The sequence below is a fragment of the Triturus cristatus genome, chromosome 1_2 (assembly GCF_964204655.1).
Source record: "Triturus cristatus chromosome 1_2, aTriCri1.1, whole genome shotgun sequence".
Lineage (NCBI taxonomy): Eukaryota > Metazoa > Chordata > Amphibia > Caudata > Salamandridae > Triturus > Triturus cristatus.
The window spans coordinates 766,823,968-766,846,243 of record NC_140580.1 but is presented as its reverse complement, the minus strand read 5'-3'; the positions used below and the strand labels follow the sequence as shown (position 1 = coordinate 766,846,243).

The 22,276-nt window shown below is 42.8% G+C and overlaps 1 protein-coding gene across 11 annotated transcripts in view; it reads right to left on the bottom strand.

The window, feature by feature from the left end:
• The window catches only part of SAMD8 (sterile alpha motif domain containing 8), a 206,355-nt gene that overhangs the window by 16,311 nt on the left and 167,768 nt on the right, over positions 1-22,276 (bottom strand). For all 11 annotated transcript variants that reach the window (XM_085608751.1, XM_085608746.1, XM_085608747.1 and 8 more), the window contains one exon: positions 21,882-21,977. In XM_085608751.1, the coding sequence (XP_085464877.1) occupies positions 21,882-21,977 (96 nt within the window). The remainder of the gene's footprint in view (positions 1-21,881; positions 21,978-22,276) is intronic.

Sequence of the window (22,276 nt, the reverse complement as noted above, 5' to 3'; positions counted from 1 at the left end):
GGTATAATATAGCATAAACAGCGTTTTATAGTGTTGAGCCTGCAAGCCTGCAGAAAGGAGCACAATCCTACCAGATTCTAATTAATCTAAAAAAATATCCTGTGTTATACACAGCTTCTGTACCCATTTAGACCCATATCTCTCAAGGTCATCTTGGGTAAACATAAGTTTCGAGTACATTTGGCATATAGTGCACCCTTCCTCACACCGAACCGCATCCACAACACTATTATTGTTAAAGTCCCTTATACCTCCCTTCTTTTGCATTAAATAACCCTGAATTTGTAAAGATTTAAGAAAAATCCCTAGTTGGTATCCCATGTCTGCCTTGAATTTCACTAAATGATAATACCCCTGATGCATCCAGCAAGTCTCCTATCACACACCTACCTGCAGCCTCCCATCTTCACATAATATTGTCCCTGAAGATCTCTGGCATTGTTGGATTTTTATAAACCTGTGTATAATAATTCAGACTGCCAAGCCCAGTTTTTCTCTTTATGGCAGTCCAAATCTTAAATGCGGCCTGCAGAGTTTTAAATTTAACCTTTTTATAATAACTTGGCTCATTGTAATTCAAAAAGCAACCCTGAGAGGTGTTGTCTATCAATAGTTTGTATAGGTCTTCCATCCTAAATGGGCTCCCCTGCTCCTTCCTTTGTCCACCCAGTAACACCCGCATATATTGTAAAGCAGCAGCCCAGTAGTACAATCTTATATCGGGAAGCCCCCCATCCTCCTCTCTCCCTTGCTAATGTCATAAATGTTAACGCCCTTCTAGTCTTCCCTTTTGACCAAATAAACCTGTTAAACAGGTTTTCCATCTCTTTGAACCAACTTCCCACAAACTCGAGGGGGATAGCCCTAAAAAAATAAAGTACCTTAGGAAGAAATAACATCTTTATTACATTACACCTACCTACAATTGAGAGGTGGAGTTTGTGCCATCTTTCAAAATCAATTTTCCCTTTCCTTATTACCGGGGCAATGTTTACCTCCACTATTTGCTCGAGGTCAGAGGTGATATTTATTCCTAAATATGTAGCCATATGTGTGACCCGTGTATCCTCCACGTTAACCAAGCTATTAGCTATTTGGGTTTTCTGCTGGTTAAGCTTATACCCTGAAATTGCCCAGAATTCAACAGCTTCCTTGTTAATTGCTATAACTGGGAGTCCGGTGTGACCACTGCCAGGTCGTCCACATATGCAAGGATTTTAGTTTCCAACTCACAAAATATCATTGGTTTAATTGCTTTATTCCCTTCAATTCTTCAAATCAAAGGATCAATATATAAAGCAAAGAGTAGCGGGGAGCAGGGACACCCCTGCCTGGTGCCCTTAGTGATCCGAATAGGTTCCGTATAACCGCCATTTATTCTGACACGAGCCACTGGGGTTTTGTATAAACCCATGATTGCTTTAATAAATCCCTTTCCTATCCCATATCGCTCAAGGGGGGCCCACAGATAGTCCCAGGAGACCCTATCAAACGCTTTTTCAGCGCCTAAGAGTATCAGTGCCATAGGGTCTCCTGAGACAGCGGCAGCATCAAATAATGTTTTCACCCTTCGTACATGCTCGGTGGTCCCCCTGCCAGGTATAAACCCATGTTGTCGTGGGTGAATCACTCGGCTGATAATTGAACTTAGTCATGAGGCCAACATTTTTGAGAATATCTTAGAATCACTGTTCATGAGGGTGATAGGTCTATATGAACCAGGTTCCTGTGGGGATTTCCCTTTCTTTAGAAAAGCAGCTATTGCTGCCTGGGCTCATGACTCGGGTATAGAGTGTCCCCCTTGCGCCTGCTTAAATGTTTAAACCATATCTTGTTTTAGTAAGTGATAAACTGTTTTATAAAATTCCAGGGGGATCTGATATGGCCCCCCTGATCTGATATGGCAGATTCTTTGGGGCATTATAGACTTCCTCTTCTGTCAGACTCTCCTCCAAGTCTTGTATATCACTAATCGTAAATTTCTATATTTAAATGTTATTCAGATACCGCCTAACGGCATCACTTGGCTAATCAGATTCCTCCTTGTAGAGTTTGCTATAATATTTTCAAAACTTCTCATGAATACCCAATGGTTCTTTAATCAGTCTCCCACCGATTTCCTGTATCTCCACTATCTCCCCTATCACCCTTCGCTGCCTTGTACGTACTGCCAGCATATGTCCCACTTGCTCGCTAAATTCATAGCACCCCTGTCGCCATGTTCCTCTTCCAGTTCTATCAGTGCTTTATTTAATACATTGGAGCGCTCTAGTTCCTTTTTCCGCCGCTGGGCACTGTAACAGCGTTTCCCCCCTGACCCCAAGCTTTAAGTGTATCTCAAACTACTCCACTGCTAGCACTCTCCCTATTAATTTCCAAAAACACAGTAATCCAGGAGTTCATGTGAGCAATGTAATCTGGGTCTTTCAACAGAGCTCTCTCAAATGTCCAAACTGATTCTTTTATTTCTACTCCTCTGAAACTAAGAGTTAATATTAATGGGTTATGGTCCGATATCACACGGGGATGCTTTTCTATGGCACTATCTAAGACCAGGTGATTTGAGGTGAAAAAATAATCTAATCTGGCTACCATTTTGTGCGGTGCCGAATATTATGTATTCCCCGGATCCTCCACTTTGTTCTTAGTCCAGATGTCCACTAAGCCATTATCCTGAATCAGAGTTAGCAGAGCCTTTAATACCTTACTTTTTCGACCTGTGTATTTGCCGGTCCTGCCCTCCCCCCTCCCCCCCCCCCCCCCCAGTTAATGCCCAAGCAATTAATATTTAAATCGCCACAGATTACCACTGGTGCCAGTCGTGAAGCTAACTCTGCGTTCCCCTCCTCCAAGACCTCTGGGTCGTCACCAGTGGAGCCATACATGGAACAGACAGTAAAACACTGCCTGTAATAACAACAATCTGCCATCACCCACCGGCCAAGTTTGTCTGCCTGACAATTCTTCCACCTAACTTCTTCCCCACGTGAAAGGATCGCAACACCCCTCGTTCTAGCACCCTGCGTTGTGTTCACCACCAATGTATATCCTAACTGATCCATTATTTTGGCCCTTATACCCTCAATGTGTGTCTCCTGTAGACACAGGATATCTGCACGCAGTCTTTTTAATTCAATTGCAATTCTTTGTCTTTTATTTGAATCATTCAGGCCACACACATTTATAGATGCTATTCTTAGATTCACCATCGTATATCTAGAATGTAGGTTCATACGACTACTTTAGCCAGAGAGATCCTAATCTCTTCATGTACTGACTCCATGCTATTTACATTTATCCTGCCTCCCCAAGGTCCTACATGCGCCTCATGAAGCACTTTTTGCCTCTTGTTTAGCCCCTCTCCCTCACACCCTACCACCCCCCCTAACCCGCCCCCCCCAACCTTCTCCATCCCCCTACCACTCTCCCCACCCCCACTGTAAAGGGCAAATGGGTCATTAAATGACCCATGTGATGTCGCCTGTATCGGCCGCCTGAGACACCCCGTGCCCCGTCATCAAACCATGAGTTTATGATCAACGAAGCAAAGTTTACCAACTAACCCCTCCAGGTGAGAGAAAAGAAAAAGAAGGCTACAAACTTAACTAAGGAGAACCCCCCCCCCCCACCCTCAAGACAGGGAGCAAGTGGGGATCCCCTCTAAAGGACCATTTTCCCCCCCACCACCGTTTCATCATTTCAACAACCTTTCTTATGCCCCCTTCCTTGCTGCATTATTAACAACACTCTCTTCCCCCCCTTGTATAAATTTCTACATTTCTAAGTGTTACGGAGCATATCGCCCAACTTTATCTTTCTGTTGGCGCAGAATCCCTTAGCTCTTGTAACTCCTTCAGGTACTCTTGGGCCTTTATTACTGATGTCATCATCCTGACCTTCCCTCTGTATATAATTTTAAGGCGTGCGGGGTTCAGAAGGTAGACTTCAGCGCCAGTAGCCTGAAACGGTGAGATAAATTGTCGTAACCTCCAGCGCCTCTCCATTGTACTGTGACAAAAGTCAGGCAGTGCGAAGAAAGTATGACCATTAAATGATCGCTTGGCATCCGGCCTTGACCCATCCGAGATAGCCTGATGAAGGAGAAAGTTCCAGAAGAAAACTAGGATTGCCCTGTGACGTTCCGGCTGTCCTGTAGTAGTTTTCTTCTTCTCATACAGAAGGAAGTGGTGTACCCGTTGGATCTCGGCATCCCAATTCCAATTCAAAAGCTTGTGGAAGGCACCCTTCAGCAGATCCACCATGAAGGTTCTTACATTTTTGCCTTTGCTATTTTCCGTTATTCCGGCGTTGCCGGTTTTCAAAATCTTCAAACTTCCACATCATATCAGTTGACTGCTTTTCCTGTAGCTCTTTGTTTTCCTGCATTTTTCCCACTTCGCTGTCGAGGGACATGGTTCTTTCTTCGACATGCGTCACCCTTTCTTTCATATCTGTGCACATTTTGGTCACCTTCCGTATGGAACCCTGTAGTTTCTTCGTGGCCTGGTGTGTCCTTCGATTCTCCTGGCGGGCTTCCCCCCTGCATTTGCTTAAGGGTGGCATAAATTAGTTCAATTGATGGAGGGTTACAAGAGCTGACTGTTACGCTAGCTGCTGTTTCAGCTTGGTCTGGCCTTCCTTCGTTATACACCTGACTTGTGGCAGAATAATCCCACTTCAGCCTTAGGGTAGTTTCATCATTGCTATCCACTTGAAATTTTGACCCTTTAGATCTCTTTCTGCGTTTTTGGGTAGCAGGTTTATCATAAGGATTATTAGTAGGTGAGCCCTCGGAATCAGAGTCTTCCTCCAACAGCCCAGGGGTGGATGTAGAAAGCTCAAGAGTCATCTGTGAGGGAATAGAATTCTCCCCCTCCCCCTCCCCCCCCCCCCCCCCCCAGCAAAATCTGGAGAGCCCATTTTGTTTCTCGGCCACGGCACATTGAGCAGGCACTGAGTTACTGTTGCTCCTTTGGAGGCCGTGGCTGGGATATTACAATGACTTTCATTTGTGTTTTCATTTGTACTCTCTGCTGCATTTTCAGAGATTAAAATAGTGTTTTTCGTCCGAGGTGCACTTGCTGGCACTCCGGTAACAGAAAATGTATTGTTACCTGGCCGATTGTGCAGACTGTCCTCCAACTGGTTCCCAGCCTGCTCGCTGTGTGTTTCTCCCAGATTCTTCTCCTGCAGAGTAAGCTGCTCCACCTCTTTTTCCACACGCTGCATACTTTCGGGCGTACTCTCCAGCTGATCCTCCATCTGATCCTGCTCAGCTGTAATTGCGATAGTGTAAGCAGTAGAGTTCGGGGAGTCAGTCCCAGCATTGCCCTTCCTGAGCGAGTCTCGTTGAGGCAGGGATTCAGCATCCGCCTCGATCACCGACCCACGCGAGAAAATCTCCGTAATAAGCGGTTGCTTTACACCACGGTCCCCCGCAGTCACTCGCCGGCTGCCACGCCCATTTAGACCTCGGCCATTGATAGTTTTTGATTCTGCCTCCTCGACTCTCATGGTTATGCCTCGCCGATGGACAGCTGTGCCTCGGCCCGCTGCGGCGATCCCAGGATCTTTCACTGCATCCTTTGCTCTATTCTGTTTGGGAGCCATGATGCCAGCAGTCCCTCGTACAGCTACCACTAGTATTGCGGTGTCTCTAAGGAGAGAGGAGGTCCGACGCTCCAGCCACCACAGCACTTTAGACCATTCTGAAGTTGTTTGATACGCCAGGTAAGGGGATTCTTCTTTCCCATTTATCATTATCAATCTCCCCCATTGGTTTCTTAAATATTACAACAGGTTAGGAACAGGGCGCAGCAGCTCTCTCACGAAGGTCAGTCAGCCGCCATCTTGCCACATACACTAAAATTGTAATGCCTCATGCACTTATGTGATCACTGTTGTCCGTATTTCAACTTGTTCATCATGAATGTAAAACATACAAACATTTATTGTTTTTGGACAGACATTCCACCTCAAGTTTTGTTCCCCATGCCTCCCACAAGGCTTTCAAAAACCTAATTTCTCAACCCTCCCTCTCAAATTCATGGAGACTATACAATAATACTCCATTTACTATCCCACTCACCACTCTCAATCTAGACTTGATTATATTTTCCTTAGTAAAGATTGATTACAACACATGGCTAATTCCGAGATTCGTTCTATCCTAATACGGGACCAGGCACCAGTGCTAATTGACTTAGACATCCTAGTTAGTAGACCCAACACATCCTCTTGGAGGTTCAATAGTTTCTTACTTTCAGATGCCTTTTTCCTTGCTTCTTACACTTCCTTCATTGAGGAATACTTCCAATTTAATGACAATGATCAAGCAGCATTTCACTCTGTTTGGGATGCCTTTAAGGCAGCTTCAAGAGAATTCATCAGAAGGTACGTTCATTCCAAGAAGAAGTCAGCGCAACAAAAATCTGCTTTTAATCTTACACATATAAAGTCCCTCAAATATAATTATTATACTCATAAAACCAGCAGACTAGATCTTGATGCCCTGATCACAGCTAAGTTAGAATTCAACAAGTATAAAACCGAACAAGCTTGTGTACACTTCTTAAAGTTAACGGCAAATATTACAGTGGTAATAACAGAGCTAGTTTTCTCTTATCTAATTACTTAAAATGCAGAAGGGAAAAGAAAACTATAAAATCCATTATTGATAGCAATGGCGTAAAGCTGTTCAGGGATGCAGACATTCAGACATGCTTTGCTTCTCGTTATACTGCTTTATATACTTCAGAACACCTACCACCAGAAGATTCCCTTAATAGTTAATTCTATAACCTTAAACCTAGAGCATTGCCACTGGTTTCTTTCTCATCATTAGAGCAACCACTTCAAACTGTATAACTTTATACAGCCTTACAATCCCTTCCTAAAGGCAAAGCACCATTTCCAGATGGCTTCACAGTCTAATTTTATTTCCTCTTTGTTCAACTTCTCTTCCCCAAACTTTTCAAAATACTTGTTTCACAACTTCAAATTCCGCTTCTGGCTCCTTCGCAGAAGCTAGGATATGTTTCATTCCTAAAAAGGACCATGATCTGATCCAATGCAAAAACTACAGACCCATTTCCTTAATCAATGCCTGATCTCATAGATGTACACCAGTCATTCTTCATTCCTAATAGAAATGTTGCAACTCTCTTGCACTTTTTAAAATATCATTAACAAAGCTCATAAGATTAAGGATCCCTCCCCTGCATTATCTTTAGATGCAGAAAAGGCTTTAGATAGGGTTAATTGACATTTCTCATCTAAAGTCTCTGTCCTAATTTTTAATACCTCAGATCATTTATTTTTATACTCCTCACCACAGTCCTTGGTTATAATAATTGGTATTCCATCTCTCTTCTTTCATTTTAATAGAGTGGCTCGTCAGGGTTGCCCCAGATCTCCCTTATCATTCATTTTAGCTCTTGAACCTTTTCTTCACCAACTGAGAACTTCAGATTAATTTACAGGACTTAAAATTAACAATAAGCACATTAAATTTACAGTATATGCTGATGACATTTTTCAAATTATCTCCCATCCAGATCGTTCCCTTCCTGCTTTCTTCCATGAACTCAATCTTTACTCTTGTTATATCCGGATATAAACTTAATGTAGACAAAACAGAAGTATTAACTTTTAATAAACACTGTTCTAAATCTGTCTTTGTCAAAGAGAGCATCTCCTGGAATTCTTCCAAAATTAAATTCTTGGGTATATGGTACAGCAACACCCGTAAGGACACACTTAAGATTAATTTGGATGTCTTATCGGACAAACTCCTAACTTTCTCTCAGAAATGGTCTCTGTTGCATCTTTCTTCGTGGGGTCGCCTAGACACTGTCAAAATGATGCTCCTTCCTATTATCAACTTCTTCCTCGTGATGCTTCCTGTGAAGATACCCAAGTTCTTTTTTGGCCTTGCAGATAAGATCCTGACCAAATTTCTTTGGCAGGATGAACCCTCTCGGATCTCTCGAAATTAAAACTTCCTCAATCTCTGGGCAGAGTTAACTTTCTTAACTACCATAGGGCTTTTGTCATATAAAAATTACAACCCTACCTTTCTGTGTACCACTGATGCTCCGCGAAGTTGTGGTTCTTTCAGGCACAAGTTTTGCTTTCGTTCTTCTATCATAAACACATCAACCCCCCAAAATTTGGTTTACCTAGCACTGTCTCATGTTTGTACTATACTGAGATGTTACTTTATTTCACATCTCACACCCATTAATCAATTTGTTAACAGTCCCATTTGGCATTATAATCTACTTAAAAGGAGGGGTAGAACTTTATGTTGGAAGGCTTGGATGAGCAAAGATATCCTTATCTCACAACTGTATAATTCAGACCCCCATATTCCATTTTCTGAGCTATCATCCACATACAATCTCCCATCTCATATGCGCTTCCAGTATAATGAACTCTGTACCCTGGTTCAACGTACTACTAAATAACAGTTTTCAACTCCCATCATCTCTCCTCACCCGATTACAAAATCCACTCACCCTAAAGCGGCCTGCATATGCAAACTCTTTTAAGAATGCTTGGTCCAACTAGAGTCAAAACACTTACCGAGACACTGTGGCAAACAGTCCTTGCTGTTTGGCCAACCCTTGTGTGCGATAGACACTGGACCAAAATACATTCCACTGCTCTCACAGCCAGCCTCACTCAAACATTATATATTTTTTTATAATAGACTTTTTCACACTCTCACTCGTCTTTTAAAACTCCAACTTACACATCAAGATACTTGCTGGCGCTGCCACACTCACTCGGGCACAGATTTTCAAAATTTGTTTTTCCTGTTCAGTTCATCTTCTGGGCTTCGATATGGAACCGCATTGGAGCAAACACAAAGATTTCCATACCTCTTTCATATGACTTACTATTTTTGCACAAAACCACACAGAAGGCTTGGGAAACTGATGGATCTCTTACTTTCTAGAGATATTCCCGATATTGCGTCGCTGGAAATATACTGATATCACCCTTCTATGTGGTGGAATTAATCTGTTACCATCACAGACTGGACAGTTCTAGAATTGACTCGATGCAAATATACATTAAGTATAATCAGCTATGGATGCCACTCAGCAACTGTCATGCACTGCTAAGGGGTGGATTTCTCTCTTCCACCTAACTGTTTAATTTACACTTTAACACATTTCTTTACAATTTGTCTATCTTATTACTGAATAGGCTATATTTTGCTGCTAAATCTGCTGTGTTATTCATTCTACATACCCATAAGGCTAGAACTCATCTTTACTCTTTATACTTCCTCCCACTTTTCTTTCTTCTACTCTCCTCTTTTCTTTTACTTTTCTCTTCTTTTGCTTTTATTCAAAACTCATTGTTTGCCCTCACATTACCATCCTTGCTCAAACTTCTGTATTTGTCTATTGTGAAACGTGTAATATACCACTTAAACTGTCCCAATTCAAAATTCACATCTTTGCAATGTGTTTCTAATGTATGTTGCTATATGTTAAAAAAAAATTGATGTTTTAAAAAGTAATGCTGTACTGTGTACACACATGTAACATGATTTTCATTGTGCTTTCGGGGACTTATTTTTAAAGCAAGCTACGGTAAAGTGCAGACATTGGTGCTTTGTTTTTTATGCCCGTTCTTTGGGGCAATTGTCAGTCTGTCCATAAAGTTTCCCTTAGGACGGCATTTGTCCGTAATTTCCCAGCCCATCCTCAGCACCAATCTCCTCCTTAGCAGCACAGGTTAGCAGTTAGTCAGGTCTGAACGTGCCCAGATGTCAACTTGTGATCCTGCAAGGGTCGGGGTAAGTGAGTACGAGGATAGGATCAGAGAAATGGCTAAATAGTAACCCTGGGCGTAGTTCGCGAAGTAGCACTACGCGAAGCTACGCAAAGTGCACTTTGCACTACGCGAGCTACGCGTAGCACTTCGGGAACTGTCTAGTACCCTGTTCGCACTGTGCAAGATGTCGTTTTCAATGATTGCACAGTGCGGACAAGCAACCGGCACTGTGCAATCATTGAAAATGGCATCTTGCACAGTGCGAGCTGTAATTTTCTGCTGCTCGAGTAGATTTTTACTCGAGTGGTAGCTTTCTCAACGCGGACTGGCAGTTTCTCATCTCCAGCGGTCGCGAGCATACGCGACCACTTGCAATGAGAAACCTGACCTCCTCGCGTTGAGAATCTCGCCGCGAGGTTTATTTTCCACGCTCGCGATCGCCAACTTGATGTTGCTGATCGTGAACGAGGAAAAAGTCTCACCGGGATGTCATTTTGCTTGCTCGCGGTCGCCAACTTGACGTTGAGGACCGCGAGCAAGCAAAAAATGACCGCTGCACAATACTACGCTACGCGTGTTCGCACTGTGCTACGTGCAATTCGCGTAGTGCGAAGTAGCGCAAACTTCGCAAACTACGCGAGCGTAGCGTAGTGCTTTGCCCAGGCTTACTAAATAGAATAAAAAATAATCTAATATTCTGCAACTATTTTGTAGACGTTTTAGCTTTAGGTGAAAGACTTAAAAAAATCAAATTAAAGTAAGCAGCGAAAAAGGCACACATGTTATGAAAGCTAAGTTGGCTAGAGCAAACGCTAAAGGGGCCTGTGTGTAACTGGATAGTCAAAGAATTGGAGTTTGCTTGCCACAGTGGTCGGGTGCTATTTGGTCCCAGCCGGCAATAATCCACTATAAAGTAATTGCTGTAAAATTGTATTACACCCAGTAAAAGAAACGCTGCTGCAAACTATTTAGATTTTAAGATCAATGGGTGCCATTAAAATATATACTTTCACTGAGTTTTTCTGCTGGGACTACGTGGCTAGCTTTTCCAAGCTCCTGCATTTTGCGATGTTGCTACATTGGGATCTATGTGTATGCGGTTGTTCTCAAATGTTAGACACATCTAATTTGGCTTTTTAAACTCGTGTGGTCTTACAATGATTACCACAGTAATGACTTAATTTGATTTAATTCTGGAGGCAGCATTTCATTGAAAGGGCTATGTACGCTTCATTTGACTAACAGTTAGAGGCCTGAGATTTTTCACAATCTCCTACCTCGAAAGGCCCGTATCCAACACAGCACATGGTATCTCTTCTCCTCCCGCTGCAGAGCATTGCCCAGTGGAGAGCCTCTAACAGAATAGCGTGTGCTATCCGCTCGTAAAAAGTATTTAAGAATTATCTAAAAGTTTTTGGTTCAACTTTTTCAGCAGAAAGGAAAACAAATCTTTGTTGGTACATTGTTTAGGGGCCAAAGGCCAAGATGGGTTTCAGAATTTACATGGCATAGGGGAGGAGGGAAATGGGTATGCGTTAAATGAGTTTGAGATTTCTGCCACAATACACAGGAAACAGGTAACTTCAAACATTGGTTTATTAGCAGGAAAAGCAGCCCATCGCCGAACCGTTCCAATGGATCCGATCGAGCAAGCTGCACACACTACTTGCCCAAGGTTTCTATAATTCGACAAATATTTTATTTGGGGGGAAAGAAAACAGAATGATGGTGAATCAATAGAAGATTATGTAATGGCGCTTAGAAATTGGCTGCTCAGGGCAACTTGGTGAAAACATTGAGGAAAGAATTCATGACTAATCTATGTTAGAGTGTAGGAATGACAAAGTGCAAGTTTGGTCAGTCACAGATTAAAAACTTGGGACATGTTGTTTCTGGTGAAGGGGTCAAACCTAAGACAGAGCTAATAAATGCCATTTCAAAGCTGCCAAAACGTTCAAAGTTGTTCCTCCTCAAAATGGAAATGTTTTATTCAACTTACTCATCAAGTGCACCTAGGGATCAGTAAGACGAGAGAGATTCGCAGAGAGAATTGAGAGAGTGTGACAAATGCAGGTTGAGTGACATGAATTTGAAGGCTAGGACTTCTCCCATGGTCTGCCATGACATTCCAATGATTTGTGGGTTGAATATTGTTGGTCCTATTAACATGCGGTGTGTCTCCAAAAATGTGTTTGTGATGATGGGCATGTGATCCAGATGGCCAGTGGTGGGGGTGACCAATGAGATCAACACTACTGCGGTCATCAAATTCTTAACCAAGGTTTTTTTCTAGGGCAATGTAATCCTAGAACAATCCTTACTGATAATGGGTTGCAGCTGCTTTCCAAAGAGATGGAGGTATTTCTGGGTGAAAAGGGTAGATCATATAAGAGGTGTGCTTCAAGGGTGTGCAATTTAATTAAATATCTACTTGCCCTGTAACAAAATCCAATTGTCCCTTTCATGCCATGTAGTGTAGTGACAAATGATGGCAACAATCTCATTATATAAGAGCTCTGATGTATCCACTCTGATTATGCCAGGGCTCATACCATAGTAGGGGTTGAATACTAAGAATTCCCTTATTTTGCCAACTTTCTGCAGATTTACATACTTGGGCTGAAGGTAGTGATAAGCAATAATTCCAGGATTGGAATGGCCTTTAGAGGCAGTGCGAACCTACTAACTTAGGTGTGTTAAGGGTTTTCACCTGCTCTTCTCTAATCTTTTCCCATACTGAGAAAAGTTGGAAATTTACTCCAGACATTGGAAGACGTAAACCTTCTTCCAGGGTTGGGGAACAAGTGGTTTGAGGGAAAGTGACCTTGCAAAACCTCAACAGATTTTCACATGAGCAAATATCTTGACCTACTTCTGTAAAATCTTGTGAAATCATGAAAGTCGTAAATTTGCACTAAAAGAAAGGACATATGCACTTTTCAGATTTCTTTAATAATGAGCCAGTAATTAAGTCTGGTGTTAACCAAGACCTTTTGTGTTTATTAAAATTCTATCGCTCTGTCTATCGGCTGGCTTCACTATGAGTGACAGCATTCTGCTCTTTCACAAATAACATATTGGCACACAAATTAGTTTTGTTCAGTGCCAGGAACTAATGTGGCAATGTGTGCATTTTGCTACTAAAATTATTTTTTGCTTTTTGCCAGTGCTTGTTATAATGGTGAGGACCCGGCAGCTCCCACAGCAATAAGGTTTTACAAAAACCATGCCAAAACAAGACACGCATTGACAAAACCAAAAGGCTGACCAACAATTTCAGCCCTACTGACTTTGCCAATGCTGGTTTATTTGTGTTTCCCATAATCTTGTTGAAACTGGTTACACAATTTTCCGTTAGGAATATTTTTGGGAACGACTAGCATGCATCAACACATTTTATAAATGATTTTGCAAAGAAATAGTACCTAAAATGTTACAGTAATTTAGCAAAATGTTTTTTCTGTGAACATTTTATTTTGAAAGTAAAAATCTTGCTTTCAAGCTTCTGCAAGTATATGCATCTAACTAGAGAGCATTCTAGGAGCATTATACATAGCCTCATACTGCTAAACTTTGAAAACGTGTGTACACATGTTTATACTGGATCCACTGTCAGTAGTGCATTCAGAGATTGCAACATTTCCTTAGGACACACACCCTAATAATAAAGGCTTTTCATTAATGAACCATAAATACAAGTTTGAACAGTATTCACATATGGACAAAAAATGGCCTTAACTGCATACAATGTCTTCCCTGATCCATAATGTGGTACTGTAAACTGGCAGCCAAAGCGTTTGTGCTGCATGGATTGGGCCTACATGTCTCGAGGACAAAATTAACATGAAAACTTTTTGTCCTTGACCCCCAAATTGTGTCCTTGGCGTCCTATAGGAATTCCACACCCATGGTGCCTTATATCATCCAGAAAGAAATGGGATAATTGAGAAATTCAATAGAACTTTGAAAGAGGCTAATCAAATTCCTAAAGATAATAGATTAGATTGAGTACATGAAGAGAATAAATGTGTGGAAGAGTAACGTTTTACACCTTATTCTACCACTGGTGCGAGTCCTTTTGTGATACTAAAGAAAAGAAAGCCCTACACTGTCATGGATCCTCTTTGGGTAAGAGTTTACTCTAAAGATGTGATGGGGGCTCAGGAGATTGTTGGAGAGTACCAAGAGAGAAGGAAATGGAAAAACAAGCATTGGCATAGCCAATAGGTCTCGCATTTGGGACCTTATAAGTGTTTAGCCATGCAACAGTTGCATAACTAAATACTTATAAGGTCCCAAAGGCGAGACCTATTGGCTATGCAAAGCGGCCGTGCAAGTGATCGCGATGACGATCAAACATCAAAGCGGCCGTGAAAGTAATCGCGGTAAAGCGCGGCACGCGCGCCCGCGCACATGCACCGTAGCTCTAGGCTGGCCTGGTAGCACTTTTTGGAGCCCTCTCAATAAATCTCGCCAGACCAGCGCATGCGCTGGGTCAGGCGAGACCTAACAAGGTGAAAGGAAAATGAAATTTGATAGTCGCAAAGCAGTTAAGCCCATGCTCATAAATGTGGGGGATGTTGTCAAAGTAAAGCTACCATAGGGAATCAGGGGCCCCTCACATTTTAGTAAGGCACACAAAGTAACAAACGTGATTAAAGAAGAGGTTCTGACTTGGAACGTGACAGTTGTTAAAGACACAGAGAACTTCAGTTATGTGTAGCAGTTGGTGGTGGCTGGAGTTTCTTTCATGGAATAAACAAGAATAGTTGATTACATCTCTGCGTGGAGCATGTTTCCTGCCTTCATGACATTTGGATTTGTGCTATCAAACGCATCTCATCAGATACCAACATCTTTGTAGTGTGAATGGGAGAAAATGTTGCCAGTCCTGAAAACGACCTTTTAGACTGGTCCTGGTTGCATTTGAAGAGTTAAGAGGCACAAAATGTGTTGTCAAGCATGTGTTTGAATCACTTATGACTGACTTACAGGTGAGGAAGTATCACATACTTAAATGTTCATTACCCCCCCCCCGAACAGATATGTGGCGCACAATTAGGAGAGATGAGTGCCCACATATTAAAGAAAAGAGTGAATCATGCCAGTTTGCATTCTGTATATCAGAAGTATATGACGGTGCAGTCATGTATTAACTTCCCAAACAGGTTAGAAACGTATTTTCAGGGAAGGAAGCAGGCTAGCCACACACCAAGTGTCTTTCCGGTTCAAACCCATGAATAACTAGTTTCCAAGTGCTCAACCTTTTGTCACATCAAGGAATTCTGAAAAAATGACCAGATGAATAGTGAATTATGATGACACTATAATTGGAAATGAGTTATTCTGAAAAAGCCAGCCAGAGCTGGCACACAAAACTCAGAAGGTTTAATGACACTTGAGAAAAATATTAAATTGAATTTATGGACCACAGTGAAAGCAAAATACGATATATTCTATCCACTTACTCTGCCTAAACATGTTGACTTACACAAGATTGGGTTTTGATTGCCTCAATATAAGAATGCAATGACATTTTAAAACCCCGTACTACTGACAAGCTTATTTGTAAGGGAATCCCAATTTACAGGCAACTGCAGCCAATTCAAACTGGCACGGGTGCCATAGTAGCTTCAATGGCTTGCTCTTGCAGTCTACACATCCTTGAAGTCAGTGGTGTTGCCTATAGCCGGCATGGGAATAAGCTGTTAAAAGTTTTTTTTTCTCGACGTTTTATATAGCGTGAACTTGTCCCGAAGGTATCAGAGCGCTTTACATGAGCAACAGTTGCGTTACATAAGGTCACATTCATTTTTGTTTGGCAAGGGAGCTTAAGTGATTTACCCAGAATCACAGGACGATGAGCTTTGTTGCAGAGACTCAAACCCGGTTCCCCAGATGGGAGGTCAACAGCCCTAGCCTTAAGGCTACATCCTCTCCCCAGGTTGACCTCACTTCCCCCATACTGATTTAATTTGATGTTTGATTTTGTAGAGTGGGACGAATGCCCGAAGGAGTCTTGGCGTTAGTGTCCACTAAGGCAGTATTGCGGAGAAGTCTAATCCAAGTATCAAAGAAAGGATATCAATTGAAAAATTACTAAAATACAGAAAACAACAAGATTTTAAGATGCTTTCTAAAAGTACAGATTAGGTCGGCATCTGAGGTGCCACAGCATTTGGCTTCATAACAAGGAAGTGGAGTGAACCAAGCTTTTGCCGCTCCAGGAAGCTTTTTTAACTTTATGAACCAGCAGCATTTTAGAAGCAGAAGACCGAAGACATCTTCCAGGAGAATACCAAGAAAATGTTTTCTTTAGGTATTCTGGCCCTATGCCATGGAGGGTTTTATGAGCCATACAGAGCGCTTTAAACGCCACTCTCTTTTTAATAGGGAGCCAGTGTAATTCCTCCAGCGGTTTAGAGGCTGATTGGAATTTCTTGATGTTTTTCAGCAGGTGTCCAGCTGCCAACTGCAGCCTCCGAAGTTTCTTTAGAAGGCCCTGCTGCACGCCCTGATATAGGGCGTTGCAGTAGTCTAAACTCGATAATACTAGAGAGACAAGGACTGCTTTCTGAAGGTCACGATAGACAAGGCAAACTGAGACATGTTCCCTTTTATGTAACATGCATGAAGATGTTCAATTCTGCCCAGTGTGTCGGACTACTGTTTTTTTAAACCTTAAATAAGTCCAGCTACACAAGACTGTGCTCCCACTAACGGTATGTAGTATGCAAACCCAAAAATATAAACTTATTTTGACTTGTACATGTGTCGGTCATCTACCTACTTTTATATTAGAATATTGGAATGTTGGAAGCTCCACTGAAAACAATGGAGTGTCCTGGGCATCGAATGGCCGGTAGAAGCCCGGTATTTCAATGTTGGTTCACAGATGTTGCTGTGAACAAAAGGCCTCACAGAGACCGAGCAGATTTTAATCCCCTCGGGCTCCGTGAGGCCTTTGTTTTTCAAATTAGAACTTTCTGCCCTCTAGGGTCAGAATGTTCTAACAACCTTAGAGCCCGCCGTTGAGGACTCCACCGGGCATTAAAGGCCCGCTCGGGCCTTTTAATGCTGGAGCAGGCCTTTAATGGCTGGTGGAGCCCAAGGCTATATTAGTAACCCTTTGTCTAGAATTTGTAAACTTGCTGTTCAGAATATGCCTCTATGCCAGGTGGTCACCCTAGTTTTCAGTGAGGTACATTACATGCATGGGTAAATGTCAAACGCTGCATGGGTGTGTACTAGGTAAAGGGTAAACAAGTGCAAATGTATGCATGCTTTTTAGATTGATATTAGATCAGTGTGAACAGTAGGGTCCTGTGAGAGGTGGGCATGCACCAATGTCATGAAGTTGTCAAGACGAGCATTTGGTCCATGCAGAATGATGGCATGTCTAATTCAGTGAGCAATATGCATATGAGAGTGGTGAAATGTGCTGCTGATTTGTATTAGCTGCAGCAGTACAATTGTTTGCTTTGGGCGAGGGGTGCAACAATGTATGCATAAACAATTGACCTTTGCTAGGATAGCGCCCTGGGTGTAAAGATATTTGGCACCCTTGCTGCTGATAAATACAAGGCAGCAAGGGGCCCTTTTTGTGTTCACAGGTCAGTCGATGGCTGATTACATCAGAGCATGACCGGCCTCAGAACACAAACAGCTCTGGCACCTCCCTCAGTTCGATTGAATCTCCCAGACCCTTAGCTCTGTCACGCTGGAGACAAGTTGTTTGATTGGTCAGGACGTAGGGGAGGGCTGGTGTGTGCCTGGGAGATGGGAGGGCAAGGAAAGGATGTTTAAAACCGGACACTTGCAGCAAGTTAAACAAGCATTTGCAATGCAATAGGTCTCGCATTTACGAGAGTTTGAGCTATTGGCAATGCAATAACTTAAACCTATTGCATTGCAAATTACTAGCGCCCATGCGGCGCTTTCACATTCATGGAGGCTGCGCGCCTTTCTTTAGACAAGCCACGTCTAAAAAAAAAAAAAAGGGGTGTGGACGACATTATAGTGAACCCGCGGAATGGGGCGCTTTTTGACAAAAAAAAAAGCATCCGTTTGTCAAGTTGACAAACGGACTTATTTTTGTAAAAGCGCCCATGCCTCGTTCACTTTAATAGCAGACGCGCACCTTTCTTTAGACGCAGCTTGTGTAAAGAAAGGGGTGCAGCCTCCATGAATGTGAGCCGCATGGGCGCTAGTAAACAAACCAAAAAAACCACAAAAATAAGTATGCGCGGCCTCTATACTTAAAGCGACCACGCTGTTAAAATAAGGAAAGAAAGAAACGCGGCCACTATAGTTAAAGCGGACCACCGTTAGTAAATAAAAAAATAAAAGTGGGTGGCGTGCCGTGACGTAGTGGGTGGTAAAGGGGCAAATCATTAAACAAAATAGTGTTCACAGCCAAAATAAAGCAGACCTTGTAGCAAGACAAGTAAAAGGTCCAGTCGTTATAGGAGGTAACAAATGCAGACAAGGTGGTACCAAGGAGAGACTAACAAGCCTAATACCGACTCGGAAGCCAGCGCAAAATACACGGCCACTTTTTCAGAGGGAGCACACATCGACCCAATCAAATGCTGTACTCAAGATAGTCAAAATGTAGGCGTCTCTCGCAGTGGTACTTTTGAAAGCTCGGTTTATGTTTTTCACCCAAGGTATGGTGATAGCTCCGCTGTCAAGCCAGACATAAAAAGCACCGAGCACAGGGACCAAATTATTGTGAACACTACCACACAGGAGCATTGCGGGGTACAAGCCGTAAGGATGGGCAGCCAGTCTTGGCTTCCCACTAAAGAGTGGTAGAATGTATGAGTGCTTCTCTTACTGCATGTACCAAGGCCCCCACCTGGCTTAAGATATGCATAGGAGAGTACTTCCTGTCCCAGTCACTGGGGAGAGGTAGAACCCCTAAGCAGCAGGGTTAGAGTCAGTGACCATACTCACCCCCACGGGGACTAAATGTTCATGAGAAAGGGCTATTCTAGTGCTCATTTGAACACCTGCAGCCACTGCAAATGCTTAAAAACATCAAGCTGAAGTAAGAATGCATTTATCATTCTCCTCTATGCAGCCTCTTCTTACCTGTTCACAATATGGCCTGTGATCCTTATCCCTTACTTTTCACGAATGATTTTGAAACTCCTTTGGGGCAATACGGACTTGGTTTTGAAAAACTTGACATTATAGTTGCTGCATGGCTGCACGGCTGCACAATATGTCCGCCGTACAGCACGCATACGTAAGGGGGAGGAGGATGTGAGCTAACGGACAGAGCTGCCCACTCAGGAACTGGGGAACCAGGTTCGAGTCTCGGCGCCGGCTCAACATCTTGTGATTCTGGCCAAATCACGTAATCTCCGCGTGCCCACTTAAAATGAATGTGTCCTTGTGTAATGCAACCGGTGCTCACCTAAAGCGCTCCAATATCTTCGGGCGAGTTTGCGCTATATAAAAACTGCAACAAAAAAAAATAGCACTGGTCGAGTCGTTTACTGTTGCCCTCTGTTAAAGTCAAAAACGATCTCTCGCACACGTCATTCCGTTTAATCGCTGGATGCAGCTAGGTCGCTCCGCGCGCTTTTCTTCCAGTGTACTCCACCCATGCTTAGCCTTAAATGAATGATTGTTGACCACGGTTTCTTGTTCACCACCGGATGAAACTCCTGGCAGACCTTTCTTTGTTGTACCAAGAGAGCATTTGCTTTTCTGCTTCTGACACCAAACCTGACTGCAGGGGGAAGCATGCGCTCACTGGTTACTTGTTCAACCGGAGGGATTTCCAGGAAGCGATTTTTTGTTTATTTGCTTCAAAGCGATATTTCTTGTAATAACTGTTGATACTTTTGAAAAACACACGTCTCTCACAATACTCGCGAGTCACATCCTAGTCAAGATAAGTGAAAAAAGTTTGCTACTTATGCGTATTCTGGTGTAGAGGCGTTCAGTGCCAGACACCGCACAGGGGCTCGGGTTAGGGGAGATGTAATCCGAGGCTTAATTTCTTTAACTCCTGAACTCTAACAAATACTAAGGCCTGATATTGTAAGGGCTACGAAGTGACATCTGTGAAAATAGGCACTACATACAGACAGGGTCGGAATGGGAAAGAAAATAGGACCAGGCACAAAAAAAAACGTGACCCATGTTTGCAAATTGGAACAGTTTTGAATTTGTAAGGACACGGTGTGTATGAGTGTTTATCAAGCTACGGGAAGACCGCATGGGTTTCAGCTTGCTGAAGGAAATGTTTGTTTTAATCTAAGGGAAATTAACAGTAAAAAACGGTCCTCGAGACCACAAAATAGGCCCACAAACTGCCAAAGAAACGACCCACACACTGCTGACCTGTCCATTTGGCAGTGCCCGACGGTCCCAGTCCGACCTTGTGGTTGTGCATGAAAAACAACGCAATCTGCTATTAATCCAAACCACACGGCTACGTCTCTTTCTTATGAGCACCGTTGTATTCAACCAGGCAAATGTATTTCGAGGTCATGTTATATAGTTACCTCTATTAACACTGAGGGATGCAAAGTCAGTTAAATCACATCTGTGCACATTTAAAAAAAACTTCAAAGCTTTGTGACGTGCAAAAAAATAAAAGTAATGCAAACTAAAACGAGCGGCCGGAGACGCAAAATGTGGTGGGGGAAGGGGAGAAGCGGGAGTTGTGTATGCGCGTGCGTCATCGCGTTCGCTCTGAAAGCGAAAGTGATCTCGATGACGCACACGAGTTTTCAAAGTGCTGCTGGCGGCCGGCTGCGCGCGTGCACGATCGCGTGAACGCAAGCGTTAGGCCAGCCAGCAGCACTTTGAAAATCCCACATACAAAATGTCTCTTCGAGCCAGCGCAAGCGCAAGCGCTGGGGCTCAGCGAGACCTAAAAATAGTTAAAAGCAATTCATACTGAATCGCTTAAGCCAGGTGAGAGGGACGCTGGCTGCTGTTTGCATGACCTTATTGCAGACAGCTCCATATACCCATTGAAGATTGGCGACATGGGCTTGGGCCCAGATCATCCATGTCAAAAGCCAGCCCTGTGCATAACAATATAACAAAGACTGGTAGTCTGTGTGAGGAACATCTGTCCTCTACGGGAGCAGAATGCATGGAAGTTTTGGTAAAGAACCTAAACATTTGGGAAACTGAGGAAAAGGTATGTACTAAAGAACGGACTGTGAATTTAACATCCACATCAAGCAACTACAGTATCATTATTTGCGCAGATTTGGGTATGCTTGTAACCGTGTAGACACATTGTGAATTTTAGAACATTTTAAACCAATAAGAGGTTAAAATATGAATGGGACTTAAAAACAAAGTTAACAACAGACCAGTGGTTCTCTTCCAAAGAATGAATGGTCTGCTAAACGTTCATCTCAAATATATTATTTGAGTACTAGTCACCACAATATAAAGATTATACATCTACACCTTTTAATATCGTATCACCAGAACCCCTTTCCACAGTGTGGGTCATGTTAGAGATCAACTTGGAGTTATTCCATGGAGTTTATAAAGACTTCCAACTTAGCTAAAAAAAATGTCAGCAAATGGCGCCTTTTATTGTCTCTTGTCTAGTCACGACTGTAACAGAAGAGCAAAATGTGAGCCTGTATCATGGTCAACAAAAAGATAATGACCATTATAGTTAAAGAGAACGTGATTGGGATTTCTACTGCGGTGGCTTCGCATAAATAGTTCTTCACACCACACCGTTAGGCTAACTGATAATGCTCCAAGAGCATGACACAAGAGAATTCTTCCAGACCGCAGCCCCAGAGAAAGCTTCAAGCCCACGGCCCCATAAAATGCCCCAACCCTACAGCCCCAGTGAATGCACCACGCATTCAGGGGACAGAACTGAAGAATTTCAACTGAGTGAAATGCCCTTCAGGCTCGAGGAAGGTGGCAGGGCAAGGTGTGGTAGAAATGCCAAAATTAGTTCAACAGTGACCCATTTTAAGTTTCTGCACTCTCAAAGTAAGCTGTGGATCAAACAAAAAATCTGGTCTGCAAATGTCCAGCTGCTACTCCCCAGAAAAGACAGCAGAAATCACACACATTCTTTGTACCTGTGTTTGTGCAGCAGGAGAACCAGGAGCCAAATGTAGCAGAGAACCACACCACACATCTCCGTCATAGCAAAGGCCCAGGGTATTCGAGGAACACTGAAGACAAAAAAAAATATTTATTTGTATACGTTTATTTCTGTAAGTTAGCAGAAATTCTGTACATCAGTCAGATGAATTGCACATTAATGTAAGCCAGTATGTGTTGGGTACAATCAATCTGAGGGAGGGAACCAGAGTTTAGATGGGGTAGTTTGGAATAGATCAGAAGAGACTTACATAATACCTGCTGTCCATGTAAGGTGGCTGTGTCTAAGGATCACTCTATAAAACCCAAGTGAAAAGTAATTGGGTCTTGGCTATGAGGCCTGTTTTGAGTATCATCTAGAAAACCAAGT